Genomic DNA, 20,194 nt, shown 5'->3' with positions numbered 1-20,194 from the left:
CTTATCTGTCACTTCTAAATCACTGTACATGACAGAGATTTCACAAACTTTTGTGATTGTTTTCCTCCATAAAGTCAAGTAGATTAAGTTAATAGGAACCTCCAATCAATTATCCTCAACAAGGGGAAATGCTTATTAGTTCAATTGGATCATGCTTGGGAGAAGCTTTTGCCCTCTGAATTTTAACTTGGCACAGGCTTGTTGTTTGTCGGCAGCAAAGGAGAGGTCATTTATTCCAACATCACTGAACCAGTTCTTTGAAAGAGTTTCCCTATTAGCCACATACCCTTGCTCTTCACCACCTCCATCCCCCACACTACAATAGTTTGCATTTTCTTCCTTTTCAAGAGTAATATAATGAAAGTTTATGAAACAACTCCTATTGGGAGTATCATGGGGTGTGTCACATGGGTATTGCTATGAGGCAAGGATGAAGTCAGCCTTGGTGACTGATCTGCAGTTAAGTAACCCACCCACCATCACCCGGGGACTTGCGTTCGTGAGGGAGTACCCTGTGCTGACTGCTTTATTTTCTACCAGTATGTAATGAATAGCTTCTGTGGGAAGAAACTGACTAAAGGTCATTCGATAGGATTGTCATTGTGGTCCAAAAATTGAGTTCTTTTGAAAAGACGGCTGATGGACTTTGGATCAAACAACATTGAGATCATGAATTCAACAACCAATTCAGCACACTATTTCATTAGAACTTTGATTAAGAACATATTTGGAATACCTCGAAGAAAATTCTAAACCCAAAATATAAAGAGGGGGGAAAATGAGCATTTAAGTGACTTCATCATTGAGGGGCTATTTTAGCAATGTTTAGGTGGCACTGTGACAAAGTGCTTTTTTATTCTTTGAAATGATGGCAAAAACTCACATGGATCAATGACTTATCCATACCTTCAAATTTCCTATTGCAACCAAGGATCTGCTCTAAATATTGTGGCAAGTTTGTGCTACTTCCAAATACAATCTACATAAACAGTCTGCATAGATCATGTCACCATTTACCATTGATGCTCACTTGTATTTTATTTGCTGCACTGAATAGAGGTCGCATATGAATATCATTGCCTCACAAATGTCATCAACCCAATGTTTTAACTCTGAGTCAGAACAGCTAAAAGACAGGGCTGGGGAGACGTTAATGTCTCTACTAAATTATTTATGCTATTTATGGTTCCATCGCTTTAAACATCTGAAAAATAGTACTGGAGTAAAAACAGCTGAAGACATTTGGACTACAGTACAGTACAGTACAGCAATAAACATGTATTTATGTACCTTCCAGGAACATAGCAATCCACAAATTCAAGTGGAAGTAAGGGACTCTAGTCTAGTTGCAATATCCAGCTACACCATGAGACATTTACATACCTTCTTATCCAATTTGAAAGGATTTCCAAATGTATGCAATCGTCTGGGCTGATCAGGGTCAAGTTCACGTAGAGGAGAAGGCACATGCTTTAGGAACTCTTGGTAGTTCCCCATCTGTGCGATTGGGACACTATGCACTTGATCTACAGGGATTAGAAAGTCATCACACTCTGTCACATACAAAGCTTTTCACAAATTCATTGTGACCCTCAGTAACCACAAAGAAAAGCAGCATTACGAATCAGTATGACCAAAACAAATACAGATATCCCCCACTTTTCCAACGTTTGCTTCACGCAATTTCGCTTTTACGAAAGAGCTACATTAGTACCTGCCTTTGTGAATCCGAAGAGAATTTGCACTTTTACGAAAAATGGCGATAGTTTTTCCCATTTAAAATATGCACCTTCGCTATGTGCTAATTTTGGCTTGCAAAAGGTTTCCAGAGAATGCTCTACTTTCGGATAGCAGGGGCTACCTGCAATTGTACTAACCACTTACAACATTTCATTAGTCTAGTACTCGATGTCATATCATAAACTAATTAAACAAAAAATCAATTACACATACATTTAAAAAGGTACATGATAGATAGATGCTGGTCATACTTTTAAAGGAGTGACAACTACAGAGAAAAGACAAATTCCAAAACTTGCAGGCATTCAGGACAGTGAGTCATTGCTTACAAATAAACAAACATGCTCTGAGAACTATTCACATTTCCAATATTGCAAAAAGGTTTCATCAGGTTCTGATAATCTGATCAAGTTAAAGGTCCAGAAAATGTATACAAAAAAGGATGCATATGAAATTTAATCGAGTTTGAGGGGGGTTTGGATCATTAATGTAAAAACAAACTACATTAATTCTTCAAAGATAAGAGATATTAATTCCAACCCTTCACTCTTTTTCCTTTTTATACCAAGATATCATCAACTTACATTTAAAGTGTCTTGGAAACGAAGAAATTCCACATGCTAAACACTGGATAAACTGCAATGCCACATACAGACTTACAGGCTACGCCGCAAAGATCACAGGCCGAAAAAGCTGAACTCCTAACAAACCAGTCTGCAGCTACCCATTTTACTTCTCTACCTAACCTCACGACTGAAAAGTCATACGAACATTAATAAACAGGAAATAGATACTGTTACTAAATGGATAGTATTTAATAACATTAATATGCTTCCTGACTTTACCAGGATACCGTGCATTACTTTATGAGAGAGATTTAGGGACAAATTAGGGTACAAGTCTATAAAGATTTCAAGCTGCATTACTAAGACTTGCAATTATGCTTTTGCATTGTGGTATCCGAAGGCTGTGAATTCACCCAAGTCAAGTACTGAACACACCCGGGACTCATTCTTTGCGGCAATCCTGAGGGACAGTTGCATTGCAGCCAAGACAAATATCCCATCAGCATGTTCAAGTGGGTGCACACAACCCATGGCACTGAACCACAAAGGGCAGGAAATCTTCTTCGCACCTTAACTAACAGTCTTGCATCGGTTAACAGCAGCAAAAACTGACATTTTATTTAAAGCTAGCTAAAAATTTGTCTCATTTGATGACCATCTGCTCAACTTCAATCGGCTACAAATTTCAGCCCATCCAAAGCTCTGCTGCCTGTATATATCACATATCAAGTTTCAATCACCAGTCAGTCAATCTGTGCTTGCTCACTTCCAAGGGGTTTCCATCAACGTGTTTTTTTTAATATATTCATTCGTGAGGTGCACACATCTCCAACAAGGCTGACATGTGCCAATCCCCAGTTGCCGTGAAGAGTGGCTTGTGAGGTCATTTCAGAGGCAGTTAAGGATTAACCACATTGCTGTGTGTTTGGAATCACATAGGCCAAACCAGGTAAGGTCAACAAATTTCCATCTCAGAGTGTATGAGTGAATTGGATGAGTGTTCACAAATTACAACAGCTACATGGTGCAGGAGGCTGGAAATTTCAAATTGTGGATTTTAGTTGAATTCATATTTCACCATCTGCGATGGTTAGATTCATGGTGGAAATCACATCCCCAGAGTATTAAAATGGGGTTCTGGATTATTCATCTCGTGACCTTATCCCTATAACTCATGCCTCCAAGGAAAATTTTCAGCTCAAAACCCTTTGTGGGTGCACACTCTTCCATCTGGAACCACCTACAGCCTCACAGCACTAACTTTCTCCAACTTTAGCATCTTGTGCAAGCCAACCTTACCCACCATTTTCTGGGCCGCTTATACTATACACGCTTCAATTTTACCCTGAAATGCTCTGCTTCTACACCTGTTTCCTTCACTCAACTTCTCCTGAAAAATTGAACTCTTCAACAAAGCACTGAGTTACGCCTCCTCACATCTACTTTTTTGGGTCAGTGACCATTGTTATTTGATGACTTTCCTGAGGCACATCGAAATATTTTTCTTGATTAAAGGAACCATGTAAACTGTTGCTGTTCTGTTCGCTGATATAACAACAATGGCAAAACATGGTCTGAAGTTTAATCCCAACGACTTGTCAAAGCTCCCAGCTCACTGAAGTCAAACAGATGAAACTACATAAAACAAAGCATGTACTGAGCAGTGTGTTAGCTAGTATGTTAATATTCAAGGCACCCTACATTACCTGCATTAGTACATTGGAAACCACACAAAAGCACTGACAATCAGCAATAACTTAATACTGATTCACTAAATACAGTAACAGAACAATAACAACTAATGGTCAGTTACCAGCTGTAGCTCAAGTAAGGAAAACAAGAATGATCTACATGTGAATCATTTAAATATAAAACCTCTTAGCTTTTTTTACAACTGAAAAGGTGGTGTTCGGTCAGAGAAATGGTGCAGTGGTCCATTACCATGACACTCATTCAAACGAGTATACAAACCACTAAGCCACGTGGAGTAAATTTTCATCTTACCTTCATCTTGCCCTTTCAATGCAGCATGTGTTGTTTTCAACAAGTTTAACCTCATGCGTGTAAGTTGATCCAAAAGATTGCGCCTTGGTATATCATAGGCATTCTTGTAACTTTGAGGCTTCAAATCCTTAAAAAGAGTGTGTGTATAATGGGTACCAACAAGATAACAACTGCTTTATTTTTACCATTGGATCACACTCACAAAGATGCATCTTAAATTGAAATAACTAAATTCTGATTATATTCTAGGCTGAATTTGGTTAATGTTGGTAGCCAAGGGAGTTCACAGATGAGCAGCAGATATGGAAATAAGGGTTCAGACTAAAATTAGATGAGCTATGTTACTGAAAGCAGAGCAGGCCAGAAGGATAAATGGTCTACTCCTGCAGCCCATGTTTCTATACAGGAGAGATTTGTTACCTCTGCATTTAGGGAAAAATGCATGTCCTTGACCAGGCAGAGAGAGATACAGACAGCCCCACAATAAATCAGCCATCTCAGTCAAGTTTGTTCTTCTCAAATCAGAAGTGCTAAGCAGTTGGTTGCATTACAAATGCCACTCTTCACTAAATTTGCTTCACTCCACGAGATCACGAAATGGCTGAATACCTAGGAACAGTATAACTGACAAGGCCAGCCCCACTTCAAGCCACACACTATTTTGGCTTGGAAATATCTCACCACAAATTCAGCAATTTACTGGACCAAAACGCTTTACTCTGTACACTAACTACATGGATTACAATAGTTCAAGATTGCAGCTTACTACCCCCTTCTCAAAAACGATTAGGGATGGGCAATAAAACTAAGTTTTGCCAGTGACCGCACATCTATGAAGAGCGTTTTTTAAAAAAAACGTTCAAGCAAGAAAGTGGCTGAAGATTCTATGTTGGCAGTTCATGCTATGGATTCAGAATCAAATGCAATTACAACTGGAGTTAATGAAATGCCTCTTTTACTTCAAATTCTAAAAGAGCGCTCTTGGACATTTTGCATTCAAATGTAGCATATTATATTGGCATATATAACCAGGATATTACTGGCTAACTTAGCTTTAACTAATGCATAGCTGACAACCTAGATTAAACTATGTTCTAAGCTTTCATAACTGAAGGTTGAACATAGGGGTATAGATCAATTCAGACAGGTATTATGGGAACAAGTACATCCACTTGATTAACGCAATACAACAAGATGGAGTGCAGGAGAACGGTCATGCCTAATGACTACACAGGAGTCAGTACTGGATTTAAAATGGGATCCAGTCTTGTGTTCAATTTAGTCTTGCAGACTTTGTCAGCAAGTTCTGCAGCTGAAATCTCCATCTGAATTTCAGACATTTCAGCACAAGATGATATGGTTGAGTGATGGAAGAAGATTCCAAGACCATCTCATAGTAGCACCAGGTTCAAGAGAGTCTAGTGGTTTAACAATCCAGCCAGTTCCTCCTCGCCGGTATTTGAAATCAGTGGAAGGGTAGGTGATTCCCTTACTGCTCTCTTTCCTAACAGACTGCTTCAATGCCTTCCCCTTAGAGAATGGGATGTGCTGTCTCTTTACAAGGCAGCTCCTCCTCCGCACCTCAACTGAGCACTGCCCCTTGAAAGTTTGAGCCAAGTTTTCTGGATTCTGAATTTAACATGAGGCTTTGCCTCTCAATGTCAGCTTAGCAAATTCCACAGACAGAAAACACTTGACATTCAATCCATTGACCTATGATTCAGTCTCCAACAGGTCCAAAGGACTTGCAATTCAAAGTGGACAATTTAGTACATAAATTAGCTTCCTGCTGGTTTTGGTGGGTTTCCCATTTAAGTATCTCCCGAGTCCAGTTTGCCTGCTGCCAGGATTCTGATTCTCCCATCCATCATTCTGCTCACTCCATATTATCCAGCCCATCATTGTCAACTTTAGTGCAAACTTGACCATCACTAGGGTTATTAAACACAAAAAGCAAAATATGAGGGAGGCTCAGAAATTGGCACTGAATGAATGCTGCAAAAAGTGAGATGATCAGCACGATAATTGAAGCGGATAATGATTCTTCAAAATAATCTATAATTCTTAAGAATGACAACATAAGAAACAGCTCTGATTCAGCAAAACTGAATGGCCATTGGTTGCAGCAACAATTTGGGAAAATTATTCCTTGCTTTAAATTGCCCCTATTTAAGTTGCTTTAATTTAAGATGCGTTTGTAATACAACTGGCATTTGTGCTCAGTTGCAGATGTAATGCTATTTTGCCTGAGTAATTTAGCACTACATTCCCCCCCACTTGGCTTTACCTCCATGACCCGACAACTCAAAGCTGCTGTACATTGATTGTGATGGAAAAAAAAAATCTGATTTCTTAAGCACTGGTTCTTTCAAGTTCTCACAAGTGCAACGACAACATTAAACTAATAATTGCTGTATGTAACACCTATAAACAAGTTTGTCAAGCTTGAAAAGAACGTCCTCACTAAGAAATGGGCATTGGGTTGATAGACAACTGGTTTATTCAGCAATTATCACTTACTTTTAAGTAAACCAATAGGCACCATACATTATGCCTTTCTTTGCATAGGCCATTTCCCAATTTTGGACGTGGAAACTAAAAATTAGGCCCCATGATTTGTGGGCATGGCATGACTGACATTCTCTTACATCATATGCTGTACACGAGAGCTTAGATCAACTTTTCAATCTTAAAGATACGGTTAGTTTATTGATCACAGTAGTGAAAATTATGTATGATATTTGAGCCCAGTACAGATATGGAAAATTTGCATGATGCCTAAATTAAACGTAGTGTCAGCCAAAGATAAACAAATAGACTTAAGCTTGCTGAACTCCAGTAATGAATTATCTACGTCTCAGTTCACATGATCAGAACGGGCTTTCGACAAGGATTACGAAGCATGAACCACAGGGTCAAAAACTGACATCAATAAATGACTTAAGGTGCAGAGATTCACTGCAACAGCACGAATACACTACCAAGCTGTTCAAATTTTAAGGTCCCGTGGTGCTCACAATGCAATGAGAATGCAAAAGTGATCAGGCATAACATCAAAATTTTCAAACGGACCAAGAATTATTTTTGACAATGTAAATAAAAATGAAAGGATAGTGGGGAAGGTGGACTACACTTATCACTATTCTGCAGCAGAGCCTTCTTTCCAAAATCCATACAGTTGCCATTCAGAACCTCTCATTTCCAAAAATAAAATTGTGGTGCCATGATCATTACCTGAACAGGACCTAAATAACAGCTCCTGCAGGGAAATAACACTCCTCTTTGCCCCACATTCAAGATTGGTTACAAATTTCTGTCCAGCATCTGCTCCCCCAAAGATGTTTAATTTCAACAAACGACCAGAAATAAACACACAGTTTGTAGAATTGCAGACTTTGAGATTCCAATTCAACATTTCCATCACATAGCAAGCAATGCGATATACTTGACTGTCTATTGTACAGAGTTTTGCAAATTCTTAAAATAAGTAAGGAAACAAATTTCAAGCATTCACTAAGTTTGCCAGTTCAGTTTTGAACCAAACAGTGGAAATCAGTGAGGTGGGGGGTCAGAGAATTGCAAAGTCAAGAGACAGCACTTTTCTTCAAACATAAAGCAACAAGTCTTTGGTAGTTACATGAAAAAAACCATTGCAATTGCTGCCTTTAACACTGAAAATAAAAAAAAACTGTTTTGCAAAAAAAAAATATATTTGAAGCGAGATTCAAATTAAAAACATTTTCAAGGTATCTCACCTTGTTCAGGATTCCAATCTGGAATCCAGCAAACTCCTTCACATTTAAATCCATAAGTCTGTATGGAAGCTCCCCTGTGATCCCCATCATGATTTGCTTCAAGTCTTTGCGATGAGCTAAGGAAAGGCTGTTGCTTCTGTTCTTCACTTTAATGGAAGACTCTTGAACTGGTTTCTTACCCACTGAACTTATGATTCTGTCAGATTCAACCTTAGCCTGAAAATTGAAAAGGACACTGTTCAGGGAAAGATGACTTCAAAATCATGAAAAAATACAAAGTCTTCAAATGGCTCGGAAAACTATATTGTCACTAAATCATGATCAAACGAGCAGATCAGTTTTCTCCTCCATTAAAAACCTGTAAAAGATAGATTCATACATGCACATCAAGAATAGATGGAAGCATCCTTTCGAAAACCAGAAGAAATAATTTGAATTGATATACTTGATATAACTGATATATTTGAATTGGGCAGCACGATGGCACAGTGGTTAGCACTGTGCCTCAGAGCGCCAGAGACTCCGGTTCAATTCCCGCTTCAGACAACTGTGTGTGTGTGGAGTTTGCACATTCTCCCAGTGTCTGTGTGGATTTACTCCAGGTGCTCTGGATTCCTCCCACAGTCCAAAAATGTGCAGGTTAGGTGAATTGGCCATGCTAAATTGCCTGTAGTATGAGGTGAAGGGGTAAATGTAGGGGAGTGGGTCTGGGTGGGTTGCTCTTCGGAGGGTCGGTGTGGACTTGTTGGGCCGAAGGGCCTGTTTCCACACTGTAAATAATCTAATCTAATTTACTGTTTCCCCCAACCGAGGACAGACCAAAAACAAAATCACTGCACTACTCAAACTCAGTTATAGCATTTATTTAAAACAACAAATCGGGCTGAAAATCTTAAAGCTGGCAAGTTTCTGGAATCAACTACAAATATGTAACCACCTCCATTTGGTATGCAGCAGTGCCAGGTGTACTTGGCACTAGCAGTCGCGAGAGCAATTTGCAACACGAAGCCACAAAGCCAAACAAAGATGGAGGCACTGGAGAGAGCACAAAAAATGTTCAAGGGTAATACCACAAATCTCAGATTAGATTCATCAGAAAACAAACTGGATAGGTGTCTCTTCTCTTGAAAGTAAGCGTGTGAGGTGAACAAACAACTTGAATCCTCGATATAATAAAACTTCCAAGGTGCTTCCCAGGAAAATGATCAAATAAAATCTAATTCTGGAGTAGCACAGAAATTAGACAAGATGCTTGGGCAACAATTCAGAATGCAGAGGAAAGAGTTAGAATGGCAGAAATGTTTCGTGAAGTGAGTATCAGAGATCTGGGTTTGGAAGCTAAGGACACAGCTGCTTGTACTGGAACAACTAGAAAAAGCAAAGAGAGGCTCGAGGGCTGAGGATTATGGAGACAGGGAGCTGCAAAGCAAATCGGTGAGCAACAATGAGACTGCAAAAACAAAGCAATACTTTACTCAGAGCCAAAGACAAAGCAAGCAAAGATGATAGGGAAACATGACTTGGTGCTGAAACATGGGCAGCGCCTGCACAATGTAAATTCCAGGACAGAAGTGGGAGCTCAGCAGCAGGAGCTGAGGCAATGGCAGAGTTGTGGAATGTTACAGTCGTAGAAACGGTTAGAATTAAAGCGTGAATACATGGTTGAAAGGAGATCTCAGGGTAAAATAGGACACTAAGGTTATAAACAATAGTCTGGTTCAGAATGAAGCACAGTGGTGAGAGGGTAATGCCTCATGTGAGAAGCTATGCTGTGTTTTTGGAGAGGTTACGAGGAGCAGTACATAGACAAGAAATAGGTGTTACGACTGAATGGATGAGAATGAGATCAGACGAGGTTATTTTTATTCATTCATGGGATAATGGCATCATTGGATGGGCCAATACATGTTGCCTGTCCCAGTGTCTAAAGGAGGTCTGGTGAGCGGTCTTGAACTGCTGCAGTCCATTTGGTGCAGGTAGGCCTTCAATACTGTTAGAGACAGTATGCTAGGATTTTGACTCAATGATAATTCAGAAACGGTGATTTATTTCCAAATCAGAATGATGAATGGCTGAGGGGGGAACTTGGAGGTGGTGTTCCGGCACCCTTCTTGATCCAAATAGTTATGAGTTAGGAAGGGGCTGTCTGAGGTACCTTGGTGCACATTGTTGCCACTGGCATTGGTGATGGGGGATTGAATGTTAGCAAAAGTGGTGCCAATCAAGCAGGCTATTGTGATGGATGGCAGTGAGCTTCTCAATTGTTATTGGAGCTGCATTCATCAGATAGACTTTACAAAAATAGCCAGAGATTCTCCTCTTACCTGTTGACTAAGTTTTTTGAGGTAAGAAATGACGCTGTAGCTAAGACCATAATCTACACCTTCAGCAATCAGGTTAGGAGCTCCCATCATCCTTAGTGCCTTTTTCAAAGGCTGTTGGTGTAATACAAAATATTTATTTAAACGTTAAACTCATCAATTCACTTGCATGGGATGAGAAAAAAAAATCACTTAATTACCTCCTTATACAATGCAAAAAACAATTGTCCAAATAATACAAACATTATACTCGAAGTTTGAACTGGCATGCTTAAAGGATAAATTAACTAAAATTAAGCCTTCCAACCTAAATCAATGTTTGAAACACACTGTCGTTCTCAACTGTAATCCAAGTATTTTAATCAACCGAAACTACTCTGACAATGCTGAATAGCTATTTAAATATCACAATAATCTGCTTTTGAACGCAATTTTGTACAAATTATTCATTTGAGAAAAATTTGGAGGTCCTCAACAAAGTAGCTTATAGTCTCTCTACAAGCAGTGATGGTGTACTCCAGCACTAAGACAAGGGTTCCAACGCTTTTCTTATGCTAGTCCTTAACCCAAATTGTAGAGTGCAAATCCAAAGTTTAGTGCAGACAAGTGGAGCTAGTGAACTGATCTAAGTGGACAATAACTGTACACTAACATGGGTAAAAAACAAACAACAATCAGGTTAAAAAAAACTCATTATACACCAAGATTAAATACTTATGAGCATAGTCAAACTGCAGAAGTATTCACTTACATTTCAATTCACATCAGTCCCATTCATCATTTGAACTGATTTAAACTAAACCATCATCTGTTCTTCACCGAAAATCAGTCAAAGTTGCACACTACTACAGCTTAGAATTTGAGGCCAATTCATAGTAAATACAGGACATAATCTGAAATTTTACACAGGGATCAAGGTGGTCTTAGCTTTAGAATTTCAGGCATGACTTTGCAAGTGGAAAGAAGGGGAATTATAGCCTGAAGCAGACAGACTCTGGCAACCCATGGCTGGATTGAACAGCCACACATTCCAGATACTGCCAGAATACATCCTGATCTTTGTTTACTTGAAGAGGCAGATGGGAGAACCCCAAACATCTAATTAAGTGAATGCTATCTGCTTAGTAAGAACTCTGCAATTCCTGGAAACCTGGTGACATTTTCCAAAATCTGGTGCAATGTGAGATTCCAGGTGCCCCAGCTGCAAGTAGCTTCAGAAAGTAGTAATGCTAACTTACACCTTGACTGAAAAAAGATTACGCTCTTCCAAAATTCTCATTCTACCCAGCATTTGCAAGCTCTCAGCCTAAAATTGCCTCCAAAGCTCAAACTCCAACCTGTTGCCAACCTCTCTACTGTTTAAGGAGGGTGGGAAGGACAAGCCAGGGAACTATAGACCAGTGAACCTGACATTGGTGGTGGGCAAGTTGTTGGAAGGAATCCTGAGAGACAGGATGTACATGTATTTGGAAAGACAAGGACTGATTAGGGATAGCCAGCATGGCTTTGTGCGTGGGAAATCATGTCTCACAAACTTGACTGAGTTTTTTGAAGATGTAACAAAGAGGATTGATGAGGGCAGAGTGGTAGATGTGATCTAAATGGACTTCAGTAAGGCATTCGACAAGGTTCCCCATGGGAGACAGATTAGCAAGGTTAGATCTCATGGAATACAGGGAGAACTAGCCATTTGGATACAGACCTGGCTCAAAAAGGTAGAAGATAGAAGGTGGTGGTGGACGGTTGTTTTTCACACTGGAGGCCTGTGATCAGTGGAGTGCTACAAGGATCGGTGCTGGGTCCTCTACTTTTTGTCATTTACATAAATGATTTGGATGCAAGCATAAAAGGTATGGTGGCTAAGTTTGCGAACGACGCCAAAATTGGGCAGCACAGTGGCTCAGTGGTTAACACTGCTGCCTCACAGCGCCAGGGACTCAAGCTCAATTCCAGATTTGAGCGACTGTCAGTGTGGGGTTTGCACATTCTTCCCATGTCTGTGTGGGTTTCCTCCGGGTGCTTCAGTTTCGTCCCACAGTCCAGTGATGTGCAGGTTAGATGAATCGGCCATGCTAAATTGCCCATAGTGTTAGATGCGGGGTAAATGTAGGAGAATGGATCTGCGTGGGTTGCCCTTCAGAGGGAGGGCCAGTACAGACTTGTTGGGCCTAAGGGACTGTTTCCACACTGTAGGTAATCTAATCTAAAACTTGCTCCAGGTCAATGGTCAAAAACATGACTGCAGCCTGGATACAATCAAGGTCACCAGCAAATAAAGAAGCACTGAAGATACAGATAGCAGCATATCATAACTACGATCTGTAGCAACATGCATAACAACACTGAACTTAAAATATAGCTTTACACAAGTATGGGTTTATGAAATTGTAGGTATTCTGATAGTCATCTCTCACATAACCGTTTGGAAATCGAATTGTCAAGCCAGATCAGCTGTTGTAGTCAGCCTAATGCCTGTCCCTGAGTGCCTGAAACAGAAACAACCTGCAACAAATTTACAGGAGCCAAACCCAGTTCTTTACGTTTGCTCATGGAGGGTTGAAACTCACAAATCTACCACATTTCTAAAATCCTCGATTTTCTTCCTCCATAGAGTCATAGAGATGTGCAGCATGGAAACAGACCACTTGGTCCAACCTGTCCATGCCAACCAGATATCCCAACCCAATCTATTCCCACCCGCCAGTACCTGGCCCATATCCCTCCAAACCCTTCCTATTCATATACCCATCCAAATGTCTTTTAAATGTTGCAATTGTACCAGCCTCCATCACTTCCTCTGGCAGCTCATTCCATACACGCACCACCCTCTGCGTGAAAAAGTTGCCCCTTAGGTCTCTTTTATATCCTTCCCATCTCTCCCTAAACCTATGCCCTCTAGTTCTGGACTCCCCCACCCCAGGGAAAAGACTTTGTCTATTTACCTTACCCATGCCCCTCAATTTTGTAAACTTCCAAGGTCACCCCTCAGCCTCCGATGCTCCAGAGAAAACAGCCCCAGCCTGTTCAGCCTCTCCCTGTAGCTCAAATCCTCCAACCCTGGCAACATCCTTTAAAATCTTTTCAGGACATCTTTCAAATAGGAAAGAGACCAGAATTGCACATAATATTTCAACAGTGGCCTAACCAATGTCCTGTACATCCGTAACATAACCTCCCAATTCCTGTACTCAATACGCTGACCAATAAATGAAAGCATACCACACACCTTCTTCACTAGCTTATCTACCTGCGACTCTACTTTCAAGGAGCTATGAACCTGCACTCCAAGGTCTCTTTGTTCAGCCACACTCCTTTGGACCTTACCATTATGTGTCTAAGCCCTGCTAAGATTTGCTTTCCCAAAATGCAGCACTTCGCATTTATCTGAATTAAACACCATCTGCCACTTCTCAGCCCATTAGCCCATCTGATGAAGATCCTGTTGTAATCTGAGGTAACCCACTTTGCTGTCCACCAAACCTCCAATTTTGGGGTCATCTGCAAACATACTTACCATACCTTTTATGCTTGCATCCAAATCATTTATGTAAATGACAAAAAGTAGAGGACCCAGCACCAATCCTTGTAGCACTCCACTGGTCACAGGCCTCCAGTGTGAAAAACAACCCTCCACCACCACCCTCTGTCTTCTACCTTTGAGCCAGTTCTGTATCCAAATGGCTAGTAATCCCTTATGCCATGAGATCTAACCTTGCTAATCAATTTCCCATGGGAAGCTTTGTCGAACCCCTTACTGAAGTCCATATAGATCACATCTACTGCTATGCCTTCATCGATCCTCTGAATGTTTTGTAGTAACAATCAAGTTTGAGAGACATGATTTCCCATGCACAAAAGCCATGTTGACTATCCCTAATCAGTCCCTGCCTTTCCAAATACATGTACACCCTGTCCCTCAGGGATTCCCTCCAACAACTTGCCCACCACCAACATCAGGCTCACTGGTCTATAGTTCCCTGGCTTGTCTTTACCACCCTTCTTAAATAGTGACACCACCTCCAGTTGTCTGGCATCTCACCTGTGACTATTGATGATACAAATATCTCAGCAAGAGGCCCAGCAATCACTTCCCTAGCTTCCCACAGAGTTCTAGGGTACACCTGTTCAAGTCCTGGGGATTTACCCACCTTTATGCATTTCAAGACATCCAGCACTTCCTCCTCTGTAATATGGACAGTTTTCAAGATGGAGAAAGTGAGGATTGCAGATGCTGGAGATCAGAGCTGAAAAATGTGTTGCTGGAAAAGCGCCAGAGGTCAGGCAGCATCAAAGGAGCAGGAGAATCGATGTTTCAGGCATAAACCCTTCTTCAAGAATGAGGAGGGTATGCCAAGCAGGCTAAGATAAAAAGGTAGGGAGGATGGACTTGGCGAAGGGGCATTGGGAATGCGATAGGTGGAAGGAGGTTAAGGTGAGGGTGATAGGCCGGAGAGGGGGTGGGGGCGGAGAGGTCGGGAAAAAGATTGCAGGTCAAGAAGGCAGTGCTGAGTCCAAGGATTGCGACTGAGATAAGGTGGAGGGAGGGGAAATGAGGAAGCTGGAGAAATCTGCATTCATCCCTTGTGGTTGGAGGGTTCCTAGTCGGAAGATGAGGCGCTCTTCCTCTAGGCATATAGTGTTGCCATTGTCTGGCGATGGAGGCGGCCAAGGACCTGCATGTCCTTGGCGGAGTGGGAGGGGGAGTTAGCCTGCTTGGCAGACCTTCCTCATTCCGGAGGAAGGGTTTATGCCCGAAACGTCGATTCTCCTGCTCCTTGGGATGCTGCGCTTTTCCAGCAACACATTTTTCAGTTTTCAAGATGTCACCATCTATTTCCATACATTCTATATCTTCCATATCCTTTTCCACAGTAAATACTGATGCAAAATACTCGTTTAGTATCTCCCCCACTTTCTGCGGCTCCATACAAAGGCCGCCTTGCTAATCTTTGAGGGACCCTATTCTCTCCCTAGTTACCCTTTTGTCCTTAAATGTATTTGTAAACACCTGTTGGATTCTCCTTGCCCCTATTTGCCAAAGTTACCTCATGTCCCCTTTTTGCCCTCCTGATTTCCCTCTTCAGTATACTCCTATTGCCTTTATGCTCTAAGGATTCCCTCGATCTATCCTGTCTATACCTGACATATGCTTCCTTCTTTTTCTTAACCAAACCCTCAATTTCTTTAGATATCCAGCATTCCCTATACCTACCAGCCTTTCCTTTCACCCAAATAGGAATATAATTCCTCTGGATTCTCCAATTCAAGGACCATGACAAAATCATTCTAGATCATCTAACCTATTACAACCAATAGGAATCTGTACAGCTCAGTGTACAGGCAAGCATGCCGTAATGGTACAGAAACTTGTTAAAATATATACCCTGTACATTTTTAAAAACCCTCAAATTGTTAAAACCTCCAATGCGAAATATTAAAATTGAGGTGGTTGGCCCCTTCCTTTTTCTCCCCTACCACATAATGTCTACCCTATCATACTTGGTCTATTCAAACATACCACCCAAATAACGCTGCCATTTCAGTTCGTGGCTAACATACTTTTGAGTTTCCCAGGTCCGGATGGAGAGTATAGGTTTGCTCTTGTTAATGCATTTAAACTAAATCAAACTTTAAGATAATACAATGTATTGTGAAGATTTTGTTTTGTATGAGCACTGGACTATTCTTCAAAATGTAGAAGTAACAATCAAGTCCCTGTTTCCTCCTACCATTGTTCTTGACAGCCCATCAGCATGGTTTCTGTTTGTCCATATATCTGCTTTTCACTTCAACTCTTCTTTATTGTAATAAGTTCCATATACTAACCACTCTCCAGGTAAAAACAAGTTCCTCCTCAATTTCCCATTTGATTTATTGTTGAGCATTTCATATTTATTGCAAAGTTCTTGGATCTAGTCTCCCCCACATCTATCTTATCAAGACCACGGATAAATTTAATTTTAAAGATCTCTGCCAGGTTTGAAGAAAAAATGATTGAGAAGTTTTACACAAATGAATACAGCAAATGTCCTAACCAGCAAAATAAAAAACCCAGCCTCAATGACATGCTGACGTGGACCCCATCATTCATGAGTTCCCATATTTAACGGAGTTGTACACTTTGTACTATGACAACAGTAAAGCCACAATGGAAGAGCTCAAGGGAGAGTTTGCGATGCAGCTTAACCTGCTCATCGTGCATTAATCTCATTTGGATCAGATTTCCAGCATTATCCAAATATCTAACTAGACAGGCTTATTAAGAAAACATTCAGATTCAGTAGATGCTGGGCATGGCAGGTTTCTGTTCTGCATCATTTTAAGACAAAACATGCAGAGTGAAATAAAAGTTTCATTTTCAAATTTTTGGAATATAAAAATGCAAAAATTTGCACTTCAGTAACAGAAGGTTATGGTTCCATGTCTCATTGAGCAGGGCCTCCAAACATCAGGGTCAGAACCCCCAGTTTGGTCGCCAACTGAAATGTTAGGGCCCTGAATGCAAAGAGGGGAAAGACTGCCTTGGATTTCCCAACAGGTTATAAAAGCTGTGCCCCATCTCTATAGTAAGCCTCTGCCCTCGCAGCTCAAAGCCCCAATCCACACTCTTAATTCTCACTGAGGAGCTACAACAAATCTCAAATGTGAAATGGGGATCAGTGTTAAATTGCTTGGGAAGTATAGCTCCAGAGTTTTAAGCTCTATATCAAGTGGACACTTCAATGGAGTAGAGGGAATGCTGTACTGCTGAAGGTCTAGTTGAGCAGAGGCCTCACTTGCACTTTTGGGTGGACAATCTCATGGCTGCACCCTTCTCAGCCAAGTGGGCATGTTCTCTTTGGTGTCCTTGCTGATATTGTTATATCAGATTAAAATTGCTGCTTGTGGGAACCTGCTCACTTTGAGGATGATAATTGGCGTTTCTTATATCAGCAAAGTAACTGCACTTCAAACATGCTTCATATATTCCAGTTGCACAACTGACTAAAAAGACATTATTTATGAGAAATTGAAGAGAGTGAATTCTGCTGGTGAGTAGCTCATACCAATCCTGTTCTTTGGCCTACTGGTTTACAATGCTGCTTGACAATACCCATTCACTATAGTTTAAACCACTATGAGCCAATTATTGTTGATACCTGCTAGCAACACATACTATGCCACAGTACCATGACAGCATCCTCTCACCACCTTATCTAGATTTCCCAACTGTAACTGTATCAGAGAATCCCTACAGTGTGGCCCATTGAGTCCACATCAACCCTCCAGAGCATCCCACCCAGACTCAGCCCACCTACCCTATCCCTGTAGCTGTGCATTCCCCATGGCTGATTCACCAAAACCTGCAAATCCGCAGACACTGTGGGCAATTTAGCATCATCAATCCACATGACCTTTGGACTGTGGGAGAAAACCTGAGCACCTGCAGGAAACTCATGCTGATATGGAGAGAATGTGCAAATTCTGCCTGAGGGTGGAACTGAACCAGGTCCCAGGCACTAAAGCAGCAGTGCAAACCAGGGACACAGGAAATTTTAAGGTTTTTTTTTGATTCTTAGTGAGATGAGGGCATCACTGGCCAGACCAGCACTTATTGTCCATCCCAGGGAGCAGTTACAGTTCAGTCATATTGCTATGGGTCTGGGGTCAAAGGCAGGCCAAACCAGCTAAGGACAGCAGTGTCCTTCCCGAAGGGACATTAGTGAACGATATGGGTTTTCCCACACAATCGACAATGGTTTCAATTAGACACTTAATTACAATTTTTTTAAAATTCAAATTCCACCATCTGTCATGGGAAAAGTCAACCCTGATCCCCAGAACACTACCTGTGTCTCTGGACTCTCAGTCTAGTGATAATACCATGAGGCCATCACCTCCCCCAGTGCTCTGGGGCAATGGTTTGAATCTCACCACGGTACACAGAATTTAAATCTTAAAACATCTTGAAATGGGAGTCTAATGATGACCATGATAAATGCCATATTAGCTCATCTAGTTCACTAAGACCATAAGTAGTGTGAACAGGGAAGAGGAAATTGGCTCAAGTTTGCTCCACCATTCAATATGATCAAGTGTAATCCGACATTCCTCAGGTCCACTTTCCTGCCCTTTTCCTTTCGCCCTCAATTCCCCCACTCGTCAAGAATCTATCTCAGCCTTAAATATACCCAAGGACTCTCCCCCTACAATGGTAGAGAGTTCCAAAGACACAACCCTCAGAAGAAATTTCTCATCATTTCAGTCCTGAAATCATTGCCTATTTATACCGAAGCTATGCCCTCTGGTCCTAGACTCTCCCTTGAGGGGAATATCCTTTCAGCATTTCATGCCAGGCTCCTCCAGAGTCCTGTATGTTTCAATGAGATCACCTCTCCACTCTTCCAAATTCTACCGAGTAGAGTTCCAGTCTGTTTCGCTTTTGCTCTGAAGACAATCCTCCATACCATGGTTCACCCTAGGGAACCTTCTCTGAACTGCCTCCAAAAAAAATTATATCTTTCCTTAAATAAGGGGACCAAAACTGCTCTCAGTTCTTCAGGTGTGGTCTCATTAGCACCTTTTACAGCTCCATCAAGACTTGACTACACTTATAATTCAACTCCCTTGAAATAAGGGTCAACATTCTAGTCGCATCCCTGATTACTTGCTGCACCTGTGTCCTAGCTCTGTGTTTCGTGCACAAATACCCTCAGGTCACTGGGTTTTGCAGCTTTCAGCAGTTTTCTCCCCATTTAATATTGCTTTGTTCTCCCTCCCAAAACAAACTTCACATTTTTCACTACATTTGCCACTTGTCAACTTTTTGCCCACTCAACCTATCCATAGCTTTGTAAACACTTTCTACCCCTGTCACAACCTACCTTACAACCCATTTTTGTGTTGTCTCCAAATATGGCTGCAGTACATTCACTTCCTTCCTTGACCGTCTCTCTCTCACTCACACACACACACACACACACACAATTTAGTGAACAGTTGAGGTTCAGCATTGATCCTGTGGAATCCCATTGGTCACAGGTCACCAGCATGAGAAAGAACACCTTATCCCCACTCTGGGCTGTTTCCTGCCCTTTATCCAAATCAATACACTACTTCTGACATCTGGGCTCTTATTTCATGTCTCAAACTTTTAGGACATACCTTGTCAAATGCCTTCTCAAAGTCCAACTATAACATGTCTACTGGTTCCCCTCTATCCACTCGGCTGAGATTTCCTCAAAGAACTCTCATGAGTCAGACAGAGAAACTAAAACTTTTGTCCTTACCTGGTCTAGCTTATATGGAAATCCAGGCCAACAGCAACATTATTTCCTGTTAATTACTCTCTGAAATGACCTAGCAAGCCACTCCGTTATATTAACCACTATAAAGTCGAAAGGAAGCAGTGAAATGGACAGACCACGTGGCATTGACTAAGGCACCTGAAATGACAACAGCATAGTCTGTTGACCCTTGAAAGTCTTCCTTACAAACATGGGTGAGCTAATGTAAAAACACATCTTACAATGCACATTCATGACAATACCATAAATGTAGAGATATCAGTGTTGGACTGGGGTGGACAAAATCACTTTACCTGATCAAGGAGCAGTGCTCAAAGTTTGATATATTAAATAAACCTTGGATAAAACTTTTAAATCTTGAATTATAACCTGGTGTAGTGTGACTTCTGAACAAGACAACACAGTCATCATCGCTGGCTATGTCCTGTCTCACTGACAGAACAATGTATGCCATTGTGCTTTCACCAATCAGGAGGGAGTTGCCCTCAAAGTCCTCAACTTTGACGGATTGAAACTTACAG

General features: G+C 41.2%; 1 protein-coding gene across 2 annotated transcripts in view; it reads right to left on the bottom strand.

The window, feature by feature from the left end:
• The window catches only part of LOC140486000 (integrator complex subunit 6-like), a 109,590-nt gene that overhangs the window by 20,032 nt on the left and 69,364 nt on the right, over positions 1 to 20,194 (bottom strand). For both annotated transcript variants that reach the window (XM_072584512.1, XM_072584511.1), the window contains exons 11-14: positions 10,390 to 10,500; positions 8,066 to 8,281; positions 4,311 to 4,437; positions 1,384 to 1,526 (exon numbers count right to left, since the gene is read on the bottom strand). In XM_072584512.1, the coding sequence (XP_072440613.1) occupies positions 1,384 to 1,526; positions 4,311 to 4,437; positions 8,066 to 8,281; positions 10,390 to 10,500 (597 nt within the window). The remainder of the gene's footprint in view (positions 1 to 1,383; positions 1,527 to 4,310; positions 4,438 to 8,065; positions 8,282 to 10,389; positions 10,501 to 20,194) is intronic.

Source organism: Chiloscyllium punctatum, chromosome 15 (genome assembly GCF_047496795.1).
Source record: "Chiloscyllium punctatum isolate Juve2018m chromosome 15, sChiPun1.3, whole genome shotgun sequence".
NCBI classification, from domain to species: domain Eukaryota; kingdom Metazoa; phylum Chordata; class Chondrichthyes; order Orectolobiformes; family Hemiscylliidae; genus Chiloscyllium; species Chiloscyllium punctatum.
This window is presented reverse-complemented; position numbering and strand designations above follow the sequence as displayed.